The sequence below is a fragment of the Trematosphaeria pertusa genome (genome assembly GCF_010094035.1).
Source record: "Trematosphaeria pertusa strain CBS 122368 unplaced genomic scaffold BU26scaffold_8, whole genome shotgun sequence".
NCBI lineage: Eukaryota > Fungi > Ascomycota > Dothideomycetes > Pleosporales > Trematosphaeriaceae > Trematosphaeria > Trematosphaeria pertusa.
Genome location: NW_022987219.1, coordinates 1,667,936 through 1,686,209, shown reverse-complemented (window position 1 = coordinate 1,686,209; position 18,274 = coordinate 1,667,936). Strand labels below are relative to the sequence as shown.

General features: G+C 52.8%; 8 protein-coding genes and 1 non-coding gene across 9 annotated transcripts; 2 read left to right on the top strand and 7 right to left on the bottom strand.

Moving 5' to 3' along the window:
* Positions 1-43: 43 nt before the first annotated feature.
* BU26DRAFT_429011 (uncharacterized protein) lies at positions 44-617 on the bottom strand (the record flags this gene model as incomplete). Its single annotated transcript, XM_033823814.1, has 2 exons — positions 44-425; positions 475-617. The coding sequence occupies 2 exons, from the start codon at positions 615-617 to the stop codon at positions 44-46; spliced, it is 525 nt and encodes a 174-aa protein (XP_033683450.1).
* A 2,382-nt stretch (positions 618-2,999) lies between these two features.
* Positions 3,000-3,136, bottom strand: BU26DRAFT_t34. The gene has a single exon. It is a non-coding gene; the product is annotated as a tRNA-His (tRNA).
* Positions 3,137-4,278: 1,142 nt separating this feature from the next.
* BU26DRAFT_334334 (uncharacterized protein) lies at positions 4,279-5,012 on the top strand. The gene is made up of 2 exons (XM_033822230.1): positions 4,279-4,474; positions 4,531-5,012. Exons 1-2 carry the CDS (start codon positions 4,437-4,439, stop codon positions 4,883-4,885), a joined length of 393 nt encoding a protein of 130 aa, XP_033683449.1. The 5' UTR covers positions 4,279-4,436; the 3' UTR covers positions 4,886-5,012.
* Positions 5,013-7,888: 2,876 nt separating this feature from the next.
* BU26DRAFT_565837 (uncharacterized protein) lies at positions 7,889-8,510 on the bottom strand (the record flags this gene model as incomplete). Its single annotated transcript, XM_033833439.1, has 2 exons — positions 7,889-8,053; positions 8,106-8,510. 2 exons carry the CDS (start codon positions 8,508-8,510, stop codon positions 7,889-7,891), a joined length of 570 nt encoding a protein of 189 aa, XP_033683448.1.
* A 98-nt stretch (positions 8,511-8,608) lies between these two features.
* On the bottom strand, positions 8,609-9,829 carry BU26DRAFT_334276 (uncharacterized protein). The gene has a single exon (XM_033822229.1). The coding sequence runs from the start codon at positions 9,363-9,365 to the stop codon at positions 8,820-8,822; it is 546 nt and encodes a 181-aa protein (XP_033683447.1). The 5' UTR covers positions 9,366-9,829; the 3' UTR covers positions 8,609-8,819.
* Positions 9,830-9,864: 35 nt separating this feature from the next.
* On the bottom strand, positions 9,865-11,696 carry BU26DRAFT_427819 (glycoside hydrolase family 47 protein; the record flags this gene model as incomplete). The annotated part of the gene is made up of 3 exons (XM_033823754.1): positions 9,865-10,135; positions 10,189-10,968; positions 11,014-11,696. The coding sequence occupies 3 exons, from the start codon at positions 11,694-11,696 to the stop codon at positions 9,865-9,867; spliced, it is 1,734 nt and encodes a 577-aa protein (XP_033683446.1).
* Positions 11,697-12,354: 658 nt separating this feature from the next.
* On the top strand, positions 12,355-13,399 carry BU26DRAFT_334151 (uncharacterized protein). Its single transcript, XM_033822228.1, has one exon. It carries the CDS (start codon positions 12,470-12,472, stop codon positions 13,328-13,330), a length of 861 nt encoding a protein of 286 aa, XP_033683445.1. The 5' UTR covers positions 12,355-12,469; the 3' UTR covers positions 13,331-13,399.
* Positions 13,400-13,895, bottom strand: BU26DRAFT_334139 (uncharacterized protein). The gene has a single exon (XM_033822226.1). It carries the CDS (start codon positions 13,781-13,783, stop codon positions 13,469-13,471), a length of 315 nt encoding a protein of 104 aa, XP_033683444.1. The 5' UTR covers positions 13,784-13,895; the 3' UTR covers positions 13,400-13,468.
* Positions 13,896-14,489: 594 nt separating this feature from the next.
* BU26DRAFT_334148 (uncharacterized protein) lies at positions 14,490-17,627 on the bottom strand. The gene is made up of 2 exons (XM_033822227.1): positions 17,555-17,627; positions 14,490-17,489 (listed from the first exon to the last, which is right to left on the bottom strand). The coding sequence occupies exon 2, from the start codon at positions 17,283-17,285 to the stop codon at positions 14,796-14,798; it is 2,490 nt and encodes an 829-aa protein (XP_033683443.1). The 5' UTR covers positions 17,286-17,489; positions 17,555-17,627; the 3' UTR covers positions 14,490-14,795.
* Positions 17,628-18,274: the final 647 nt, after the last annotated feature.

Here is an 18,274-nt window from a genome sequence, read left to right as displayed (position 1 = left end):
AACGCCTGCTGTTCCTGATAAACCTATGCTTCCTCTCAGCCCCTCACTGCACCTCGTATATCTCCATCGCTCTCCGCACTTGCTTCAAGTTCGTTCTGTCTCCATATGCCGACTCGAGCAGCGCATTCCTCTCGTGCTGTCCGTTCGGCCTCGTGCGGCTGTCATCATAGCCCGCAACCACCTTTTCCATGTCCTCAAGGCTAGACCGGGCACCCCAAGAATTCAGTAACGCTCGATTCCGCTCTTCCAAGGTAGGTTCGAATGCTTTGTTGGCCCGGCGGTTGTACTCGTCGAGCTGCTGGGTGATGCTGAAGTCTATTCGGCGGTTGGCTTCGCCGAGGGTGAGGTGACGGTCCGGCTCCTCGAAGAGGCTCTCAGGAAGGAAGTATATTCCGACGGCTATCGCGGCCATGGCTGGGAGATACCTTGGTTGCGTGAGCAAGCAATTGAACGTAGCATCCTGTCGGTGCTTACCATCGTCCTATCCTTCCGAGCTTGGGGGCGGTTTCCGCTGTTGCTGCGAGCGCGGCGGCATTGTATGTGTGGAAGTTTGCTGGAATCGCTGCGGCGCGTGTCGCAGTTGAGAAGCGTTGTCGCATTGGCGGTGGCAAACGCATAGGCATCTTGCTCGATGTTGATTCAGGTAAGATGTTAAAGCTGATAGTATGCTTTGAGGTTTTGGTTTGGCCTGGTCGACTTGATGTGGCTTGTTGATGTCTCTATACGGACGACTGTAGTGGTCGGCTTCGGCAGATATATCTCGAAACGGACTTGTACGAGTTGCAGGAGGGTGGCGGCGATAGAGTGACTTGTGACACAGTGTACGTCGAATAAGTGGTCCCAGGCGCGTGGGGATGAGGAGAAATATAGACCTAAGTTGCGGGGAGGTGAGATGTCACGAGTGGACAATGCCACTGTCTCCCCACCGACCTCATCTCCGCATCGCAAAGTGTCAGCCCACGAATCACAGGACTGCTTTGTCCAACCGCTCTCGTGTTAGGCATCGCGTGACGGCCCAATCCGATACATTCTCGCGTCGCAGGCCGGCTCAAACAACTCCCAGGCGTGTGTGCCCATTTCGGGCGCTCTGGAGTTCGGCCGCTGTGAACAGAGTTGCTTCTCGGCCGCGCACGTATCGCAGTTATGAAGGTGGCATGCGTGCAGCGGGCGTGGAATTGAATAGGCTAAGGGCGGGAGTAGCCGAGGATTGGGTACTTCTCTGGGCTCCGGGGCGACGGAAGTAGGACAGGAGAGGATTGGCGGCCTCTGTGGTGCGGTTGTGAGGCGACGAGCCGAGAGGTGTGGTGAGTGTGGAGTGACCCGGCTGGCAAGAGTTGCCGAGGCGCGCGCCGGCCGTGCCACTCCGCGGCCCTCTAACCTGGATTTCCTAATCGCTTCACAACACCAGCAACAACACCCGCGGACTCATTCCTTCCACCATTGTTCGTAAGACTCCGCGAATGATATCGCTGCTATTGCAAACCCCGCCGAGCGCCGAAGTCCTTGAAATCGTGGGGAAGCCGACGATGGCAAGCGGGGACGGCAGTCTTCAATAGCACAACATCTCACTTCCCTATACAACGCCAAGATGAACGTATCGGGTCTCTCGGAATGATCGCTGGTTCGGCGCCGATTCGGCTTTGAAAGTTGCTGGGTTGCTCGACGCTTCGATCCGCGATTTGGCTCCTCCTAGGCAGTTATTCTTCTCGAATCCTCGATAAACACTCAAGAGTATAGGCTGCCACCAACGCACTCAGTCGTTTGGAATCACCCCTTCCCAAAACGCAGAATGGGCAATCTACGTCAGGCAGTAGATTCCAGGGGTCACATTATTGTCCCTCTTTGGAATTCCCAAGGGGCATCCTGATTAGTATGCCTACACTTGCAACTGAATTTTTCTGGCTTTTTGGAATGGCCTTTCCTATAAGTACTCAAAGTCTGTTCAAGGTATGAAAGAGAAAATATTTCAAGTCCATCTCCATTTCATTTTTGAACAAGACCGTTGAGGAGTATGATATGCAGAACAGCTTAGTGCCGACATTGGGAGATCAATTGCCCAGGCGAGGGAAATAAGGTTTAAGCACACGTCAGTAGGGTAAGTGAGATAAGCACGCGAGCTCAAGCCATCCCTTTTCGCGTATCAGGACGGCACGGTTGACGCCAGCGTGGTGGACGTAGATTCCATGTGGTTCGTGAGTAGACTTCGCGGAGGTGTCGACTGGCTGGACAGCGCGAGGCATATATGGCTTGACCGCATGGCCGAGGAGCAAACATGCGCGATCTGAAGCTCAAGGGTAGGATGCAGCAACCGGAGAGCTCGGGCAAATAAAGGAGGCCCAAGAGCTTGAACTCAAGACGCCTTGGGGAAGGAGAGCGTTCTTCGAGATTAAGGAGCTGTCTGAGCCGACATTGCAAACACTTAGCAAGAACATTGCGGACGCATTGCGTTTGATTACTACGAGAGAAATACGGAACCCAGAGAAGTCCAAGTAGTAACACGTCTTCTCTTCCTTTAGAGCAGCATGCGGTCGTCGTTCAGGAGGGCCTGAAGTTCAATCGCGGCACAGCGAACTCGTCTCCTCGAAAGCCCTCCATAGCTTCTGGAACAATAAACTATCAACAGCTCATGCGATATATGGATGCTTGTTGCCTACCTTTGGAGAGAAATTATTTACGTGCGGAGTGTTGTGGGGGAAGTCGGTCCGTGGCCTGGTTTTCCCGCCCATGGCCCCTAGCAAAATCACCATAAGTCATTCCCGGCCTGCATGCCCCTATTCTCTGACGCGTACATTTCCCCACCCTTCAAGACTATGCAGGCTTTTCTGCTGTCGACTTTTGCGACCGGTTCTCTCTGCCTCGAATACGATCTGCGCATCCGCAAATTTTTAGCGTATATATTTGCTTTAAATGTCAAAATATTCAAAAAGTCCTATGGTCTAGTGGTATGACGTTCGCTTCACACTGGTCACGTGGCCACGATAGATAAAATGCCAAAAAGATAGCCCCACTGGGATTCGAACCCAGGACCTATTCCGCTCAACGTGTGCTGTGATTTTTGTTAGCGCATGGTACAACGAACCGGAATTTTTTTTCGGAGAACCCACAAGGAAGCGTCATACCACTAGACCATGAGGCTGATGAATTTTTAATCATGTTTCCGTTAATTGACATATATATACACTATATATAGCAATGCCTATCATGCTTCTACCACCGTAGTTTTCTCTTAGCGTTCACGTAACTCGCCAATTCGCCCCGGGGGCGCAGCGTAGCGAGACGCGCTAGAACGCTTGGGGTTTAAAACCGTCCAACGTCAAGCGCCAAATATCCAGTGCGTTCAACCACGTTTTTCTCGTTTTGAGTCCGACGCTGCCTAAGTCATCGCAGAGCTAAACGATCTCAGGAAGGGTGCTCTGACCAGCGCTCAGTTGCAAGAGAGAGCTGCAAAACGACAAGATGGTACAGCCATTGTCGCAGATCTACGCTACCTTGAAACGCAAGGGTAGAATGGTGCCGGGATACAGAGTCATCAGTTCCGAGGAGCTCAGCAGCATCAGATATGTAAGATCACCGTAGTCCTTCCGTGTATTGGCTAATAACACTTCTTTAGGTCCTTGTTCGGGGCAAGGAACAAACTGTAAGACATAGTAGCAAAGCCTCCGAGCGAACTGATTGCTAATTCTCATAGAGCATTGCCTCCAGAGATAGACAATGGGAAATGGCGCTAGTAGAATTGATGCGCATCCCTGCACGGTACAACGACATGTACTCACACTGGACAGGGCATGGTTCTATTCTGCGGTTACAGCCGCGGTCACCCCAATTCTGGAGAGCGCCAGAGGCAAGCGTACAGCTTGTGGACCAAATCCATTGGATGCCTTAAGAAGAACCAACCTGCTGACTGCGACACTTTTCTTCGATGGGCATCGAACATCCGGGAGGGTGTCAGCTACTATTTTAGCGCGGCCCATCCTGTGGACTGCATCCTTGACATACCTAATCTTCTATGCTGTTTCATCGAAGGCCACGCCATCGCTGGGTGCTACGGTTCGGTTCGACCCGAGACTTCTTGACGACACGAAAGCGATGACAGTCGCATGCCGATCGGTACATACATAGTTGTCAGACCTAAGGATATCAGGGGTATTCAATAGCTCTATGACACATGAGGAGGTTATGGATGCTATTGAGCGCCATTGGTATGCTCACATTGAGAGACTAGACCCTTCCTATGCGCGGGTTGCGGGAAAGAAGAAGATGGCAGGAACCTCTCAAGCTCACACGCTCATTGGTTCAAGGTCCCTTGATGGTACAGAGATCTTAATACAGCCGCACAAGATGGCTCTGAATTCGTCACAAATCCGGCAGGGCTTGCGTTGGGTCAACAACCAAGGGACCATTTCGAAATCGATAACTTCATTCTCCCGAGTGGAGTGATGCCAGCAGACCCGAAGGACAAACGCTTCATATTTTTGTGAGTCTTCCAGCTTCATACTTTTACAGCTAAGATTATCACTAACATACCGATAGTACACCGCAGGGCGTGGATATATGCGACGCTTCTGGCCAATCCCTGGGACTTTCAGAGGCCACACGGCGAAAGGCATTGATGCCCTTGGTATCAACAGCGCAATCGAAGTCCAGTAATCGAGCAGTCACATTGCCGTTGCCCAGCATTATAATGTCTCTGACGGGACAGCCAAGCCTGAAGGCATTCCTCGCACTGTGGGAGCAGCAAACCGGTCTCTCTGTTGACAGAGCTCTCAATTCCGCCGTCTCCCAAGAGAGAGAGGCCATCTCTACATTTTCGGATACATCCTCGGTGGGACTATTTTATTTTGGCTTTATTTTTGTTTTTTTGCGCTTTTTCCGTGTGTATAAATAAACAAACGCCTGAAATGTCGGTGGGTCGTGTTTGATTTTTGGGATGATTTTTTGCGTTGATGGACCTTTCCCCGTTGCTTATGTTCTCCGCTGATCGTATTCTTCCCCCAGAACTCTACCTTCGCATTGATGTTCGCCTAGGAAAAGTAACTGAGCTTCTTCTGTTCATCGTTTGAAAAGTCAAGCGGCCAATTGATCTCATTTAGACCTGGCGCTTGGGATACGTCCTTTGTCAACCAGTCATAGAGTATTCGATCACTGTAGCAACCAGCTCGGACGTTCCTTTGACCGCATGTCCAAGGGACCCTCTTCTGCATCTTCACCGAAAGCAATATTGAACGACTCGAAGAATGCTGTGAGGACTGAAGGGCCCTTTATCTTTGGAGCGGAGCCTTGATTCCTTAAGCTCAGTATTCTAAAGCTGGCTATGGTCAGACGCGGGTTTGATTCGGCCCGGTGCCTCTACCGGGACATTCACGAAGTGTCGAACCGCCTACAGATACCTGGAGCATTGCCTCGGCTCTCTTTTGCCCTATCTATGAGGCAACACCAAGATCCTAAGGCAATCGCTTCTAGCCTTTGACAGAGCAGCCTTGCAGGGTTTTACAAGGAGCGCAAGCATGTTGAGCAGTGGACGACGGCTTCGGAGAAAGGCTATTCGAGCGTTCGGCAGGGGATATAGCAGTACGTCCGGTGCTTGATGAAGCCCGCCCGCCCTGGGCGGTGCGGAACCAGCCTATCTGTGTGAGTCCTTTCTTGGATGCCTCGAGTGCGGATAGCTAGCCAGAAGTCCTTCAGGGCAGGACCAAGACGCTGAATTCCAAAATGTACCGAAGCCGCCTATGGAAGTGTGGGAGACGGCGAGGAGTTGCGAGAAGGGGAGAAGAAATCTCTAGACATTCTTAGGGGGGATTTCAAGAATCTCCTCAAGGAGGGCTGGCACAGTCCGCTGATAGACCGGGTCGTGGATGCCATCGAGGTATTTCTCCAGGCGTATCGAGGAAAACTCCTTGTGTTCACGGAGTTTTGGTGCGCTCTTGACGTAATACGTAGTGGCGTACGCTCTATAGGCAAAAGGGCGTGATGTTCTTCGTTTCGACGCGATGGTCAGCGAGCCTCCCGACGGGAAACTACAACGGCCTTCCACGACAACTAAAAGAAGAGGATCATGGATCATGCTCGTGACAATCAAGACCCCGGGGGGGGGGGGGGGGGGGGGGGGGTACGCCTCGACTTCACGCCTTCATGCTGGCAGAGCTGGTCTTGCTCTTGAACCCCAAACAAGAATGGTATACGTATGGCATCTCCATTGCAAGGACTCCATAGAGGATAATATCCTTGCGACACAGGAGCGCAAGCGCACGAAGGCCACGACCCTTCTTGACCCTTCTTGACCCTCCGGACGAGATCGGAAAGCACATGAGAGAAGTAGGAGCATGCAATTCACAAAAATTCGCATCCATGGTGAGTTTGCATATGAGCATCTGAATAGCGTGATACTGATCCAAGTCTAAGCTCATCTTCGCCGCAAAATGCGTGACGGATCTCAAAGAGGAGATGGATCGCCGAAGGGAAAAGAGGGTGTTCAAAAGTAAAGAGAATGCGCAAAACTCCGACGACGAGGATGGGCAATACATGGATGAAGGAGATGGTCTAATAGACGAGGATGACGATGCTGAGCCTTCAATTCAGTCAGAAGGCCAGGATGACTCAAGCGTCCAGTTTGATGACATAGTCGAACCTCAGTACCTTTTCCAATCAGATGATAGGCTTTCATAGGATGAGGAAATGAGGGATGCGGCTGCGCTTTTGGACTAAGAGCCTTTTGACGGCAGCATGAAGCACAGAGAAGCGAGGTAAGACGCTGAGGCAGGAGGATAGGACGGCCATGGTGCCATCGGAGTAGCACGGCGTTTACGTCTCGAACGTCTAGTCTATCGCCGCACTGAAACTTTGCTTCTTCGTTCTGATACCGAATGGGCGGACAAAGGAGTTCCTTGGGTAGATGAGAGCGTTTCCGTAATCTAACGCTTAGGGTTTACTAGCCTTACCTGAATAGAACCTACAAGCCTACTGTTTCGTTAACCTCTTTATACCCTTATATATTTAAGGCCTTCTTAGAGCTAAGGTAGCCTTAGTAAAGACTTACTTAAAGAACTTTCTTTGGTACTAAGTATATTTCAAGGAGTCTCTTAATGATAATAAGTTGCATGCGCTTTTAGCCATAAAGACGCGTAAGTAAATGTCCCCCTTCCGTAACTCCTATGCTTGCGACCTCTTGGTATGAGAAGCTTACAGGATAGAGGCCTTCTGTATGCATATAACCCCTAGTAACCCGCCAAAGCAGTGAACGCCAGCCACTGTTGTCTGAAAAGAGAGCTATGAAATCCTTGCGTGCTCACAAATCCCGTAAAATAGTTTCGATCATCCTCATTTCAGCCTTGAACGAACGGATCATTTCGGTGACCGTCCTCTCGCCCTTCGCGGCCGTGCTCCCCTTGGCCCCCTTCACCCCTGCATCTCCCAGCGCGGTATCCTGGCCTTCTTTTTCATGCTCGCGCTTCCATGCTCAGTATTTATAGTACCTTTCTGGGGGGGAGCCGGTCTTCATCATGTGCTCACGCATTTCTCGGCACAATTCGATTGTCGGAGATTCCGTCAAATGCTCACCTTCCTGTAGCATGCGGGCGTAGAATTCCAGCTCGGTCGTCGAGACTTCGCGGATCTTCGAGTATAGAGCCCTCTTCTTAATGAACGTGTCTGGGAACTGGTTCCATAAGGGAAATTCCGGGCATTGTTGCCGCGCCTTCTTCCTCTGAGCTACGTCCTCTTCTTCATCGGCGTCATCGGCGGAACGTTTCTTCGCAACCAACGCGATATTTTCTGCTCTCTGCTTCTCCAAGACGCCCGGGAAGTTGACAGCGAAGTCTCGTTGCATGCGACCTACCCACGAATTCTTACCGAGACGGTCATACAATGAATCGAGGTCGATGTCCCCAGAATTCTACTGGTGGCCGCCCTTGGCGGTTCTGTACCATGCGGTCCTTGGTTTCGCGTCTCCCTTATCGGCCACCATAGAGATATGAAGCCATGCTTCGTCGTTATCTCGGGTGAACGCGACCAACATTCTTCGCGTGTCCTTGTTGACTTTGAATGACAGGTATCGAGTCTGTGAGAGACGTTAGCTCCACCCGATACAATTCGTAAGCTCCGTTGCGTACGGTCGTCATGGTGACTGTTTTCGCCGTAATTGAGACGATATCCTTGAAAGTGTTTGAGTAGACAGTCGGTTGAGGAAAGGGGTTTTGGGGCCGACGATATAATAAGTGATCTTCGACTAGCGCGATTTTCCGGTGAGAGAGACGGTATCCCGCAGTAAGCTCAGAAAAGGCGGGAAGGTTAGCGTGGTCCGGGAGTGAGAGAGAAATGTAATGTAGCTGAGCCGGCAGTGTGAAGACTGAGTTGAAAATTTTAGGAATGAGGGGAGCCTTACACGCCGGAATGCTCGAGACCAGCGATTTCAAGAAGGCGGCGTGCGAAGCTGTGAGAGCTCTCGAAGTGGTGCTGCACAAAAGTGGTACCTGGAGGGAGGAGATGGCGCTCGCTGTAGTTCCAAGGTTGTCCATATTTGGTCTGGTCACGTGGCAGACTAACTTCTCTCAGCCACGAAATAGCGCTTCAAATTTGGTCCACGACACATCTTTCTAAGACCCTGGATGTTTGCAAGCGAGTCGCAAGTCCTGAGCGTGTGTAATATCCGCGGTAGCGCGAGCAATCATTCGATTCTCTCAACCTCTTATGCATCATGCTCGAAAATAACGGAGCTAGAACCATCTGAATACCCAGGTCAAATATCTAAAGCAGTATTAAAACCAACAAGCTCATCCCAAACACGCAATATCTAAGTGCTCACATACCCCCCTCTCCGCCTCTCCCTAAAATGTCACAGCATCCTCCTTCACACCCTCCAACGACCCCCTTCCTCTAAAAACCTCCACCACCTCCGCCTGCTCACACAGCACAAACCTCTCTGTCTGCGTCCCAATCTCCGCAAGCCTCCTCCACCTCTCAAAATCCTCCTTCCTCCTCTTATCCCCCTTCGCCTCCTCGCTCTTCTCCCAATGGCCCCTCGAAAACGCAATCATAGTAGTAACCCGCCTCTCTTTGATGTCGTAGACAAGGGAGACAATAGTGCCCGTCTCTTCGAGCCAATTGCACTGCCACAGCTCCCCGGGGCGGATGCACTGCCACGTGCACGTCTGGTAGTTGCTGCGGCCCGCCATTGGCCCGCCGTGGATGGCGTAGACGCAGCGGGTGGGGGAGAAACACCATAGTTCGTAACGCCATTTCTCCGGTTCGCCTGTTTCTGAATTTTGCGCGGCGTAGTCGTAGATGAGGTGCGTGTCGCGGATGTCGGTGTCGAACGAGGGGTGGAGAGGGGTGTTTGTGAGGAACTGGGGGTAGGATGATGTAGAAGGCATAGTTGGGGGGAGAGTGTGGAAGACTTATGGGAGGGTAGGAAACAGGAGGAATTGAGATGGATCCTTGATGCTCTCGTCTCTTTCGTATTTAAGGAGGAAGAAGACATGTGAGGATTTTTAAAGTGGTGTGAAGATGAAGGCTAGAATTCCATGTTACGTCACCACCCACTCCGAAGTATATCCGCGATCCGGCGGTACCGAAGGACATCTATCCAAACAATCTTCTCTTTCTTGAGAACACGCCGGTCTTCTACGCTGTGCTGTGTAGCTCTTTGATATATACCTCTTTTGTTAAAACGGCGATTGGCCCCGTGTACCGACGCCTAAATACCTATATGTACTCTCAAAGCACCCCAAGTTGTCTGTCTACGAGGGCGCCAAATCCGAAATATATATATATGTACACTGGGTAGCTCACTTTGGCTGCGGCCTGCGCAGCGGATGGGCTTCTGTATTACTAATCTCTATTAGCAATCGCTTCGCCCTCAAGATATCATACTCACAATACGTATTTGTCCAAGCTGACAAGATCTGGCTCGGAGAAGACCAGATAGAAGTACTTTAGGGTCTCCGCCATCCAAAAGCTCTCACACTCATCCAGCTTCTCAGTCTCCTTCCCTTGCGGACACGTCACATCTGCAATTGCGGAGTTGGCAAACTCGGTCTGGGTGGCGTTCTGAATAGCGCTGAACATACGCCAAGCAGCATCCTGGAGGGTACGATCACCGGTTATGCGGTAGAGGATAAAGACAGATTCGATTGCTTCGGGACTGTATACTTGTCAGATCACCAACGGAGTGAGGAAGTCGGAGAGGTGACCAACCGAAGCAGAAATCTCCTGTCCCCAATTTTCGTAAATCCCGGCTCTAGACCGTCCTCGCGGATGATTTCGGGGGCGTCCATGGATCGTGCCCAGCCACTTTGATCCATGACTCCTCGGTGCCATCGCTCGGTACTATAGGAACAATCATCGGGGTCAGAACACGGGATTGCATGGAAGTTCTCTGGCATGACGCCCGTCGGCATCGAGTCGTAAGCCCAGATGCAGCCATCAACGAGCTTTCGTGCGATATCGAGCTCATCCGTGCGGTTGAAGATCTTGGCGCTGATGCCAACCATTCCTCCAGCGAAGCATGACAGATGCTGGCCTTCGGATTCCAAGTCGATGTAGCCTAACATGTTCTTTCGCGCAGAGCCGGAGACGAGTATGTCCTGGTTCTGAGGGTTCAATGGACGGAAGAACAGGTATTGCTTCGCAGCCGCAATAGCGCGCTCATATAGGGTTTTGTACTGGTCGACTATTCCTCCGAGGAGCATGTACTGCTTCGGGAAATACTCGTATAGGGAGTCCGACATACCGCCGAATGTAAAAGTTCGGTCGATATTGAATGCATTGTCCTCCGGACTGACTTTGACCGGGAAGAGGCCAGGAATGGCGGTATCGTTCTGGTGCTCCTCGAACTTGTTCGTTATTCTTTGGACCGCATCGTAGTATTTCGGATCTCCGGTCAGCTGCGAAAGACGCGTAAACTCTAGAGTTAAAGTGCCTAGCTCAGCGGTGAGCGCATGAGATGGTGACTGCTTGTAGTCTTTCAAGACGCCACTGAAAAGGTTAGCGGAGAACAGAGGGGAGGAAGACAGGATGTACTTTTCCCAGTCCCACCTCGTAATTGGCAAGCGGTTAGGGGTGTCAAATGCTCCGTACAGCATATCGCCCAACCTCGTCGCCTGGTTGAGCAGAACATGATGCACCCCATCGGTCAAGTCGTATGCGCTGAGCAAACCACCCAAATATCGAATTGTTGTTTCAAAAATGTTCAGAATAGGCTCCGCTGTAGTGCTAAAATCAATCTTCTTGACCGCCTTGAGCGCCGCCTTAAAATCATCTTCTAATCCCATTATAAGAAGTGTATCCAAAGAATCGACGAGAGTAGCGCCGCGTGCGCCAAATGCGTTTCTATATCGTCCTGTTACCGGAGTGACCTCATCCTGTAGCCAAGCGTGCTTCTTGTATCCTTCCCAAGAATGCAAGAAGGCTTCTTTTACCGCTGCCTGCCTGTGCAGTCTCTGCTCTTTATTGTGTACCGTCTCGACGCCGAAATCGTGCTGTATGCGAGGAATGGGGGACGGGGAACCCTTCGGGAGGGCAATCATGGACGAGACCGGGTAAAGCTGCGGGATATCCTTCCATTGTACTGGATGCTGAATCTGCGACGAAGATGTGCCGGTTGGAGGAGGAAATTCGTCTCGTAGCGTGAGTTGGCGGAAAGCGAGAACCAGGAGCGTTGCTGATAGACATAATACGATGAAACGACGATAGTACATTCCCATAGCGAGGGAGGAGAAAGTCTAAGAAGGGTATCTCATTTGTGTAGGCTAGGACAGAGTCCGAAAGACTGTCTATGACGGGGAAAGCCTGACAATTAGAAGGAACGACTAGGAAGGAAGGGAGGCAGCGAAGAAAGATGCAGCGGGTAAAGGGCTCGGATCGAGCAGGAACGGTGCAAATACACCCTTTGCAGACGAAAAGGAGACAGCAGAAACACGAAAGGTGAATGAAGGAGGGGGAATGGAAGATCCAAGGAAAGGAGAGGTGGGAGTCGGGGATAAACAGGCTGCGGACTGAACCATGGAAGCATCCCCGATGGCTGCATTATCGATAAGGAAGAATGGGAAGCGGCGACGCGTCGTCAGCACTAAGCTGGCAGGCACATCCCTGCGCAGATCCCTTGGCTGGAGCCATGGACCGGAGCCTCGAGGTGAGGCTCGCAGCGCCGTTCTGTTCGCGACCACTATTATTGTACCGCTATTGTGCCTCAACAGCCCCAGAATGGAGAAAAGCTTGCAAGTATTGGCGCCTGATTTGCCTATATAACTGACTTTTTTCTGTCTTTTTTATCCGCATCGCTTTACCACCTTGCAGTATCCACGCAATTTACCTTCCCAGCTCCCACAGGCAGTGCGCTTGCAGACAAACTACGATAGAGCACCGGATTCTCTTACCTAGGTACCTTGCGATCAGGACGTAGCAAGGCGCACTAGCATCATCCTAGCCTTCAGCCCCCACCATACACCCATAGCGAGACCACATATCCTCATTCAATATGAAATACAGCGGCCTTTATTTCATCTCCAACCCGGGAGCATCCCTGGATGCTTCGCTCAACACCGTTCGCTCCATCGTTGACGGCATCGAGTCCAACATGCGAACGGCGACACAGCAAGCCAAGTGGACGCTTAACCATCGGCTCCTCCGATCCACCGTACCTCCTCCCTCGAAGCAGAATGGCGACGACGCCAGACCACCACAGCCCCCTTCTTCGCAGCACCAGTACTCGTACCAGCATCTCCTCACCCTTTCGTATCTGAGCCAGAATCGAACATACAACTACATCCACACACCACCTTTGCAGAATTCGCAGAACCCTGGCGCCTCTCAAGACGCGCCGGCAGGCTCCTCGACGGGGACAGACATGGCAATACCTTCGCAGCAAGCGGACACCCATTATGATCTTCTCGTGACTCAGTGGGCACAGCTCTGGACTCCGCGACGGGTGCTTGATCTGCCCAACGGAATCACGTACACGGTCAGCAACTTCACCATATACGTTGGCGAACTGCGAGCTCAGCGCCAGGGGCCACAGTCCTCAGGGGTTCTCTCGCCCGGTGTTGTCGTCTGCATATCTACCACAGCCGGCGACCCTGTATGGGACGACGAGTCGGGCGTAGATGACTCCACATTCCCAGCGGCGAACGACGATGGATTCGACTACGGGGATTACGATCTAAGTTCTGCTCGGGATATGATCAGAGAGGTTTGGAGGATCATCAGGGAAGGCAAAGATTTCGGCAAAGCCGAGATTCGCGAGTCCTTCATGGACGAGAAAGACTTCTGTGCTGGCAAGGAGAGAGCGCGTGAGGCGGAGGTGCGGATGTGGTGTGAGGCGTTGAGGCAGAGGGGGTGAGTTCCAAGCACATGACTTGGAGCACACTCGTCCTTCACTCTTCCCTCGAGTTTTGGTGCGTTATTGATTGCTTGAGAAATAGGGAGGCAGTAGCCTCGATTCGACAGCTGGCATCACGCGGCGACGAAGCCCTTGCTTCTACCATTGCAACCGACCCTGAAGGCATTTACGACAGCCCCTCCACAATTGCAGCCGACGTCGAGAATCTTCAACCCAGCACTTCAACCATTGCAGCCCGCTTTGAGGATATCCAGCGTAGCCCCAGCTATGAAGTAGCTCTCGATGTCCGCGGTGCGGAAAGTCCTGACTCTCCAGCCACCCTGTCCGCGAACAGTCCCGAAGATACCTGGTATCCTCCCAACTATGGAGACCTAGCTCCCGATGACGGTGGTGCAGGAGGTCCCGACCCTCGGGCCACTCTGTTTGCACACCCAGAAGGACTTCCGGCCTCATCCCTCACCTACAACCCTCCCCAGCCCCAAGGTTGTTATATGTGCCGCCTCTATCGATTAGAGTGCGATGGCGTCCCGCCATTCACGCCCGAGCATCCATGCGCCAGGTGCCGAACGAAAAGACGGAAATGTCGCAAGTACATTCAGCACAAATACCAACAGCGTTGCTGTGATTGCATAAGGAATGGGGTGGACTGCGATGGCAAGGATCCTTTCACGGAGCCATGCTCAAGGTGCATCGCCCTGAACCTGCGGTGTTAGCTTCACCCGGGATCAAACGGCGGTTTCTTCAATTGCACGCCTTAGAAAGTGGTCGAGAGGACTTCAGGGCCCTTGGGGATAGATGGAAGGCTTCTCACGTTTTGCATAGCCTGTTCTTGATAACACGTAAATATGAATAATTCCTCTTTGGAACTCGCTGAAGCGCTTCATACTCCCTTTTCCACAAGTCAATACACGGATTCACAGACCACGATGCCAGTATCAGGTCGGAACAAGAAGCTATGATGAACGAGATGAATTATTCCCTTTCTACTTCTCGCATGACTTGCTGTCCTCATCCGCATTCATTCCCCCGCTCCCCACCTATCCTAACCTGGCTTATCCCTACAGGTATCTAGAACTACAGATCTAGCGATAGTGTTACCCATCGCTGCATTGACTTCCAAGGTGTGCTGATCGGCCCATCCCACTTAGCGCGAGCAACACAGTAGCATTGCAGTAGTGAAAACAAAAAAGAAATCAGAGAATCAAGGAAGAGTAGTAAAACAGAGTCGGGTTGGGGCAGTATTAAGGAGTGTGAATTGATGCGCACAAATGGTGTTTCCAAATTCGATTACAACAATTATATCAAAACAACACGAGGTGGCGCCATTTCAATCCCAAACCAGACCCAGGAGATGCAAAAGGGGAATATAAAAAGGAAAACATGGTGGGTAACCAAGAAAGCTACTAAACTGGTTAAGTGGAGCAAGTATCGCACATTCGAAAAGAAGATCCGAAAAAGCCAACGATTACTGCGCACCAACCTCCTCTTCAGCCCAGCCGGGAAGGCCACCGTCGCCTTGGATTGCGAGGCCGTAGCCGCCGTTTCCGCTGCCGAACCCGCCAATGCCGGAGCTTAGGCTGCCGAAGGAGTTCTGCTGAGGTGCCTGCGATTGCTGCACGGGCTGCGTGAACGGGCCTTGCGTGAAGACCGGTAGGCTGACGGCGCGAGAGTGCTGAGCGCGGGCGTTGAGGTTTGATGGGGCGAGCAGGCCACCGACTGTGGTGGCACCTGATTGGCTCGAGGTACCGTTGATGAGGCTGAAGCTCGACGTGCTATTGTGTGCTGTGTGCGACTGGTGCGGTTGTGGAGAAGGGTTAATGTCAGCGCCATAGAAAGCAGCCTGCGGAGAAGGGTACGCCTGCTGCTGTTGTTGCTGGGCTTGCTGTTGTTGCTGCTGGAGGTTCACCTCAGCCTGCTGTTGTTGTTGGCTTTGTTGAGCCTGTAGGTACATCATCAGAGGATTGTTGACGCCGGTGTTCAGGATACTCGCGGGTGTAGGCGCTTGGATACCGGGAAACTGTCCATTGGTGCTGCCACCTGAGCCAGGAGCGCCAGAGCCAGTTGGCGAAACGGAGGGCCCAGTGTTGCTGCGGTTGGGATGGAGACCGTTGATGGGCGAAGGAGACTGGACACCATCACTTCCAGCTTGCTGTGCCTGGCCCTGATTGGAGTTCATCTGTCGCGGCGGGTTACCGCAGCGGTCCTTCCCAAAGTTGACCTTGAATCGCTTGTACTCCTCCCGGCCTCGCACGGCCTCAATCGCCTTGATGGCATTGGCGATGTTGGTGAAGTTGACAAACGCACAGCTCTTCTCGCGCAGCGTGTTGACCAGCTCAATCTCACCATATTCAGAGAAGTCCTGCCTCAGGCGGTCCTCGGTCCATGACTCATCCAAGTTGCCAATGTAGACATTACGCGAGGCTCCGCCGCTCACAGCAAGAGCGATCGCCGGAGGGAGGGCGCCGGAGTGCTTTCCCCATCCAATCTTCAGGCGTCGGTTGTGGATCATTAGCCCTTGGAGGTTGCTCAGAGCGTAGAACGACGCTGCAGAAGTAGGGTCGATGAACGTCACGAAGCAGATGTGCTTGTCCGGGATGTATCGTATGTGGTGCAGGAGACCGCCGCGGACGACGTTGCAAATCTCTTCGATCGTCGTCTCAGGATGTATGTTTCCTAGGTACACTGTCCGGTTGCCCAGGTTGTTGACGCCGCCGGCGGATGTTGCAACTGCCGCGGCAGCGACCGACTGCTGTGCGAGGGCGTTGGAGATCATGTCCCGATCGGCCCCGTTCAGCACGTGGGCATATCCAGGCGCGATTCCAAGGTACTGCGCGGCGTTCTGCTGCTGAGTCTTCGAGACATACGCGCATCGATCTTTGCCGTAGTAGACGCGCCTTGGAGGCTGCCATTTCGGCTCTTGAGGAAGCTGCGCAACAGCCTTTATGGCATTTCCAATGGACAAGAAATGCACGAAGCCAATGGCCTTCTCCCGCACAATCTTTACGGTGTCGATCGGACCGAACTTGCTGAGATCCTCACGCAGCTCCTCCTCAGTGACGTCTTCTGGCAGATTACCAAGGTAAACGTTACGCGAAGCGCCTGACTGTTGCACGGCCAAGGCTACCGAGGTCGGTACCTGCGACGGTTTTCCCCACCCAATCTTGATGTCCTGGCCTCTGATCGACAACTTTTTCAAGATTGCATCAGAATGGAAATGGGTGGCGGAGCTGCTGTCCAGGAATGAGATGAACGCGCAGTTCTTGTCCGGCAGGAGTCTGACAGACTCGATCTGACCACTCCTCACATGACCAAGAATCTCTTCAGCAGACGTCTCGGGGGGAATGTTGCCTAGATAGACGGTCCTGCTAGTCCCAGATACTAGGCCCGGGGCAATGGGCAGAGACGAACCCAGTCCACCAAGACCCTGTGCACCAAATCCAGAATATCCTCCCGTGGGCGACTGCGGTCCACCAAAGAAGCCAGGGCCGTTTATACTCGTAGGAGAGACCAGGTTCTGGTAGAGCTGGGGCGAAAGCGGCTGCTGCATCTGCACCGGGCTGCCCATGTGGTTGGCCTGATTCTGTTGCTGATGTGACTGGTTCTGTCCGGCAAAATTCGCATACTGCTGGAATTGCGGCGACGCAAAAGCTGACGGAGACCCCGGCTGGAAGGGGCTGCCGAGGAGCAACTGCGACGGGAGCAAAGGTGTGAAGTTCATATCGAAGCCCGTACCAGGGGTCTGCAAGTCGGTGTTTTGGTTGCCCGGCGCGAGCCTGCCCGTGTTGATCGACGGGATGTTCGACCTCTCGGGATGTCTATCGGCGTAGCCGCCTGGCTGGTTGGTGTGGAATGCGCCGTGCGAAAAGCCGGTATGACCTCCGTTCATCTGCTTCTGGAAACTCGTCTGAAGGCGGGGTCCGCTGGGTGCGGTCGGAGCGCCGTCGTGGTGTTGCATTCCAAGAAGATGCGGGGGCAGGACGAAGCTGTCCCGCGCGCTTTGAGATAGGACAGCCGTGGCGAAGGTGTATTACTGCGTCCGGTCCTTCAAAGTACCGGACGGCGAATATGTAAGGCAGAAGATATACGTCCAACCTGTGATAAGGCAGTTGCTATTGGCGCGAAGTGAAGAAGGCCGATATTAGATCTCGTAAAGAGAAGGCTAATACAGGTCAGCCAAACGCCTTCGAAGGGCGTGCCGGTGGAGAAATCAGGGGCGAGACTCACTTCTGGCAATTCAATGGTAGGTCGAACTTGGGACAGAGTAGAAGGAGCCAAATCGAAGACGAACAAGGAGTCCAGCTGGCCGGTCGGTTGTCAATAACTAGGACAATACAGGAGCCAGCAACACGGTGGTGGAGTCCAGGCTGAGTCAGACGAATACGGATACAGTATCTCTGCCGAGAATAAGAGCTGCAGAGTCTTCCGGGGCGGTCGCAGAAGGGTCGAATTACGGGGTGGAGGACTGGAGTTCGGGGGAACTGGACCTCGGGGGCTTGTTTTGAAGATGCGAACGGGTTGAAAGAACGACCACAATAATAATGAACGGCGCAGAGAGGTGATGTTTGTCAGCGACCTCAATGCGAGAGAAGCAGAGATAATGAGCGGATGGGGTCGAAGAAGAGGGATCGTGGGCTGGCGGTCGGAGGTAGAGGATGGAGCCCTGGAGAAAAGCGAGAGAGAAGCGCCAGAGACAGGAGGCAGGCGCAAATGAGCATTGCCCGAAGCGGCCTAGCGCGCTTGCTTATTTTAAACGCGCGTGCCCCCATCCATCCTGAATCATCCAAACCGCCAACGCTCGCCGCGACCCTGCATGCAGGCCGCCTGAGATGAGGCTGCGAGACGCTTGTGCGATGTGGCGTCGCATTGCGTGCAGCTGGCATGCCTCTCCTGATCTCAGACGGACATCGCGTGGGCCGTGGACGCCGCAGACTGTGTCACTGTGGA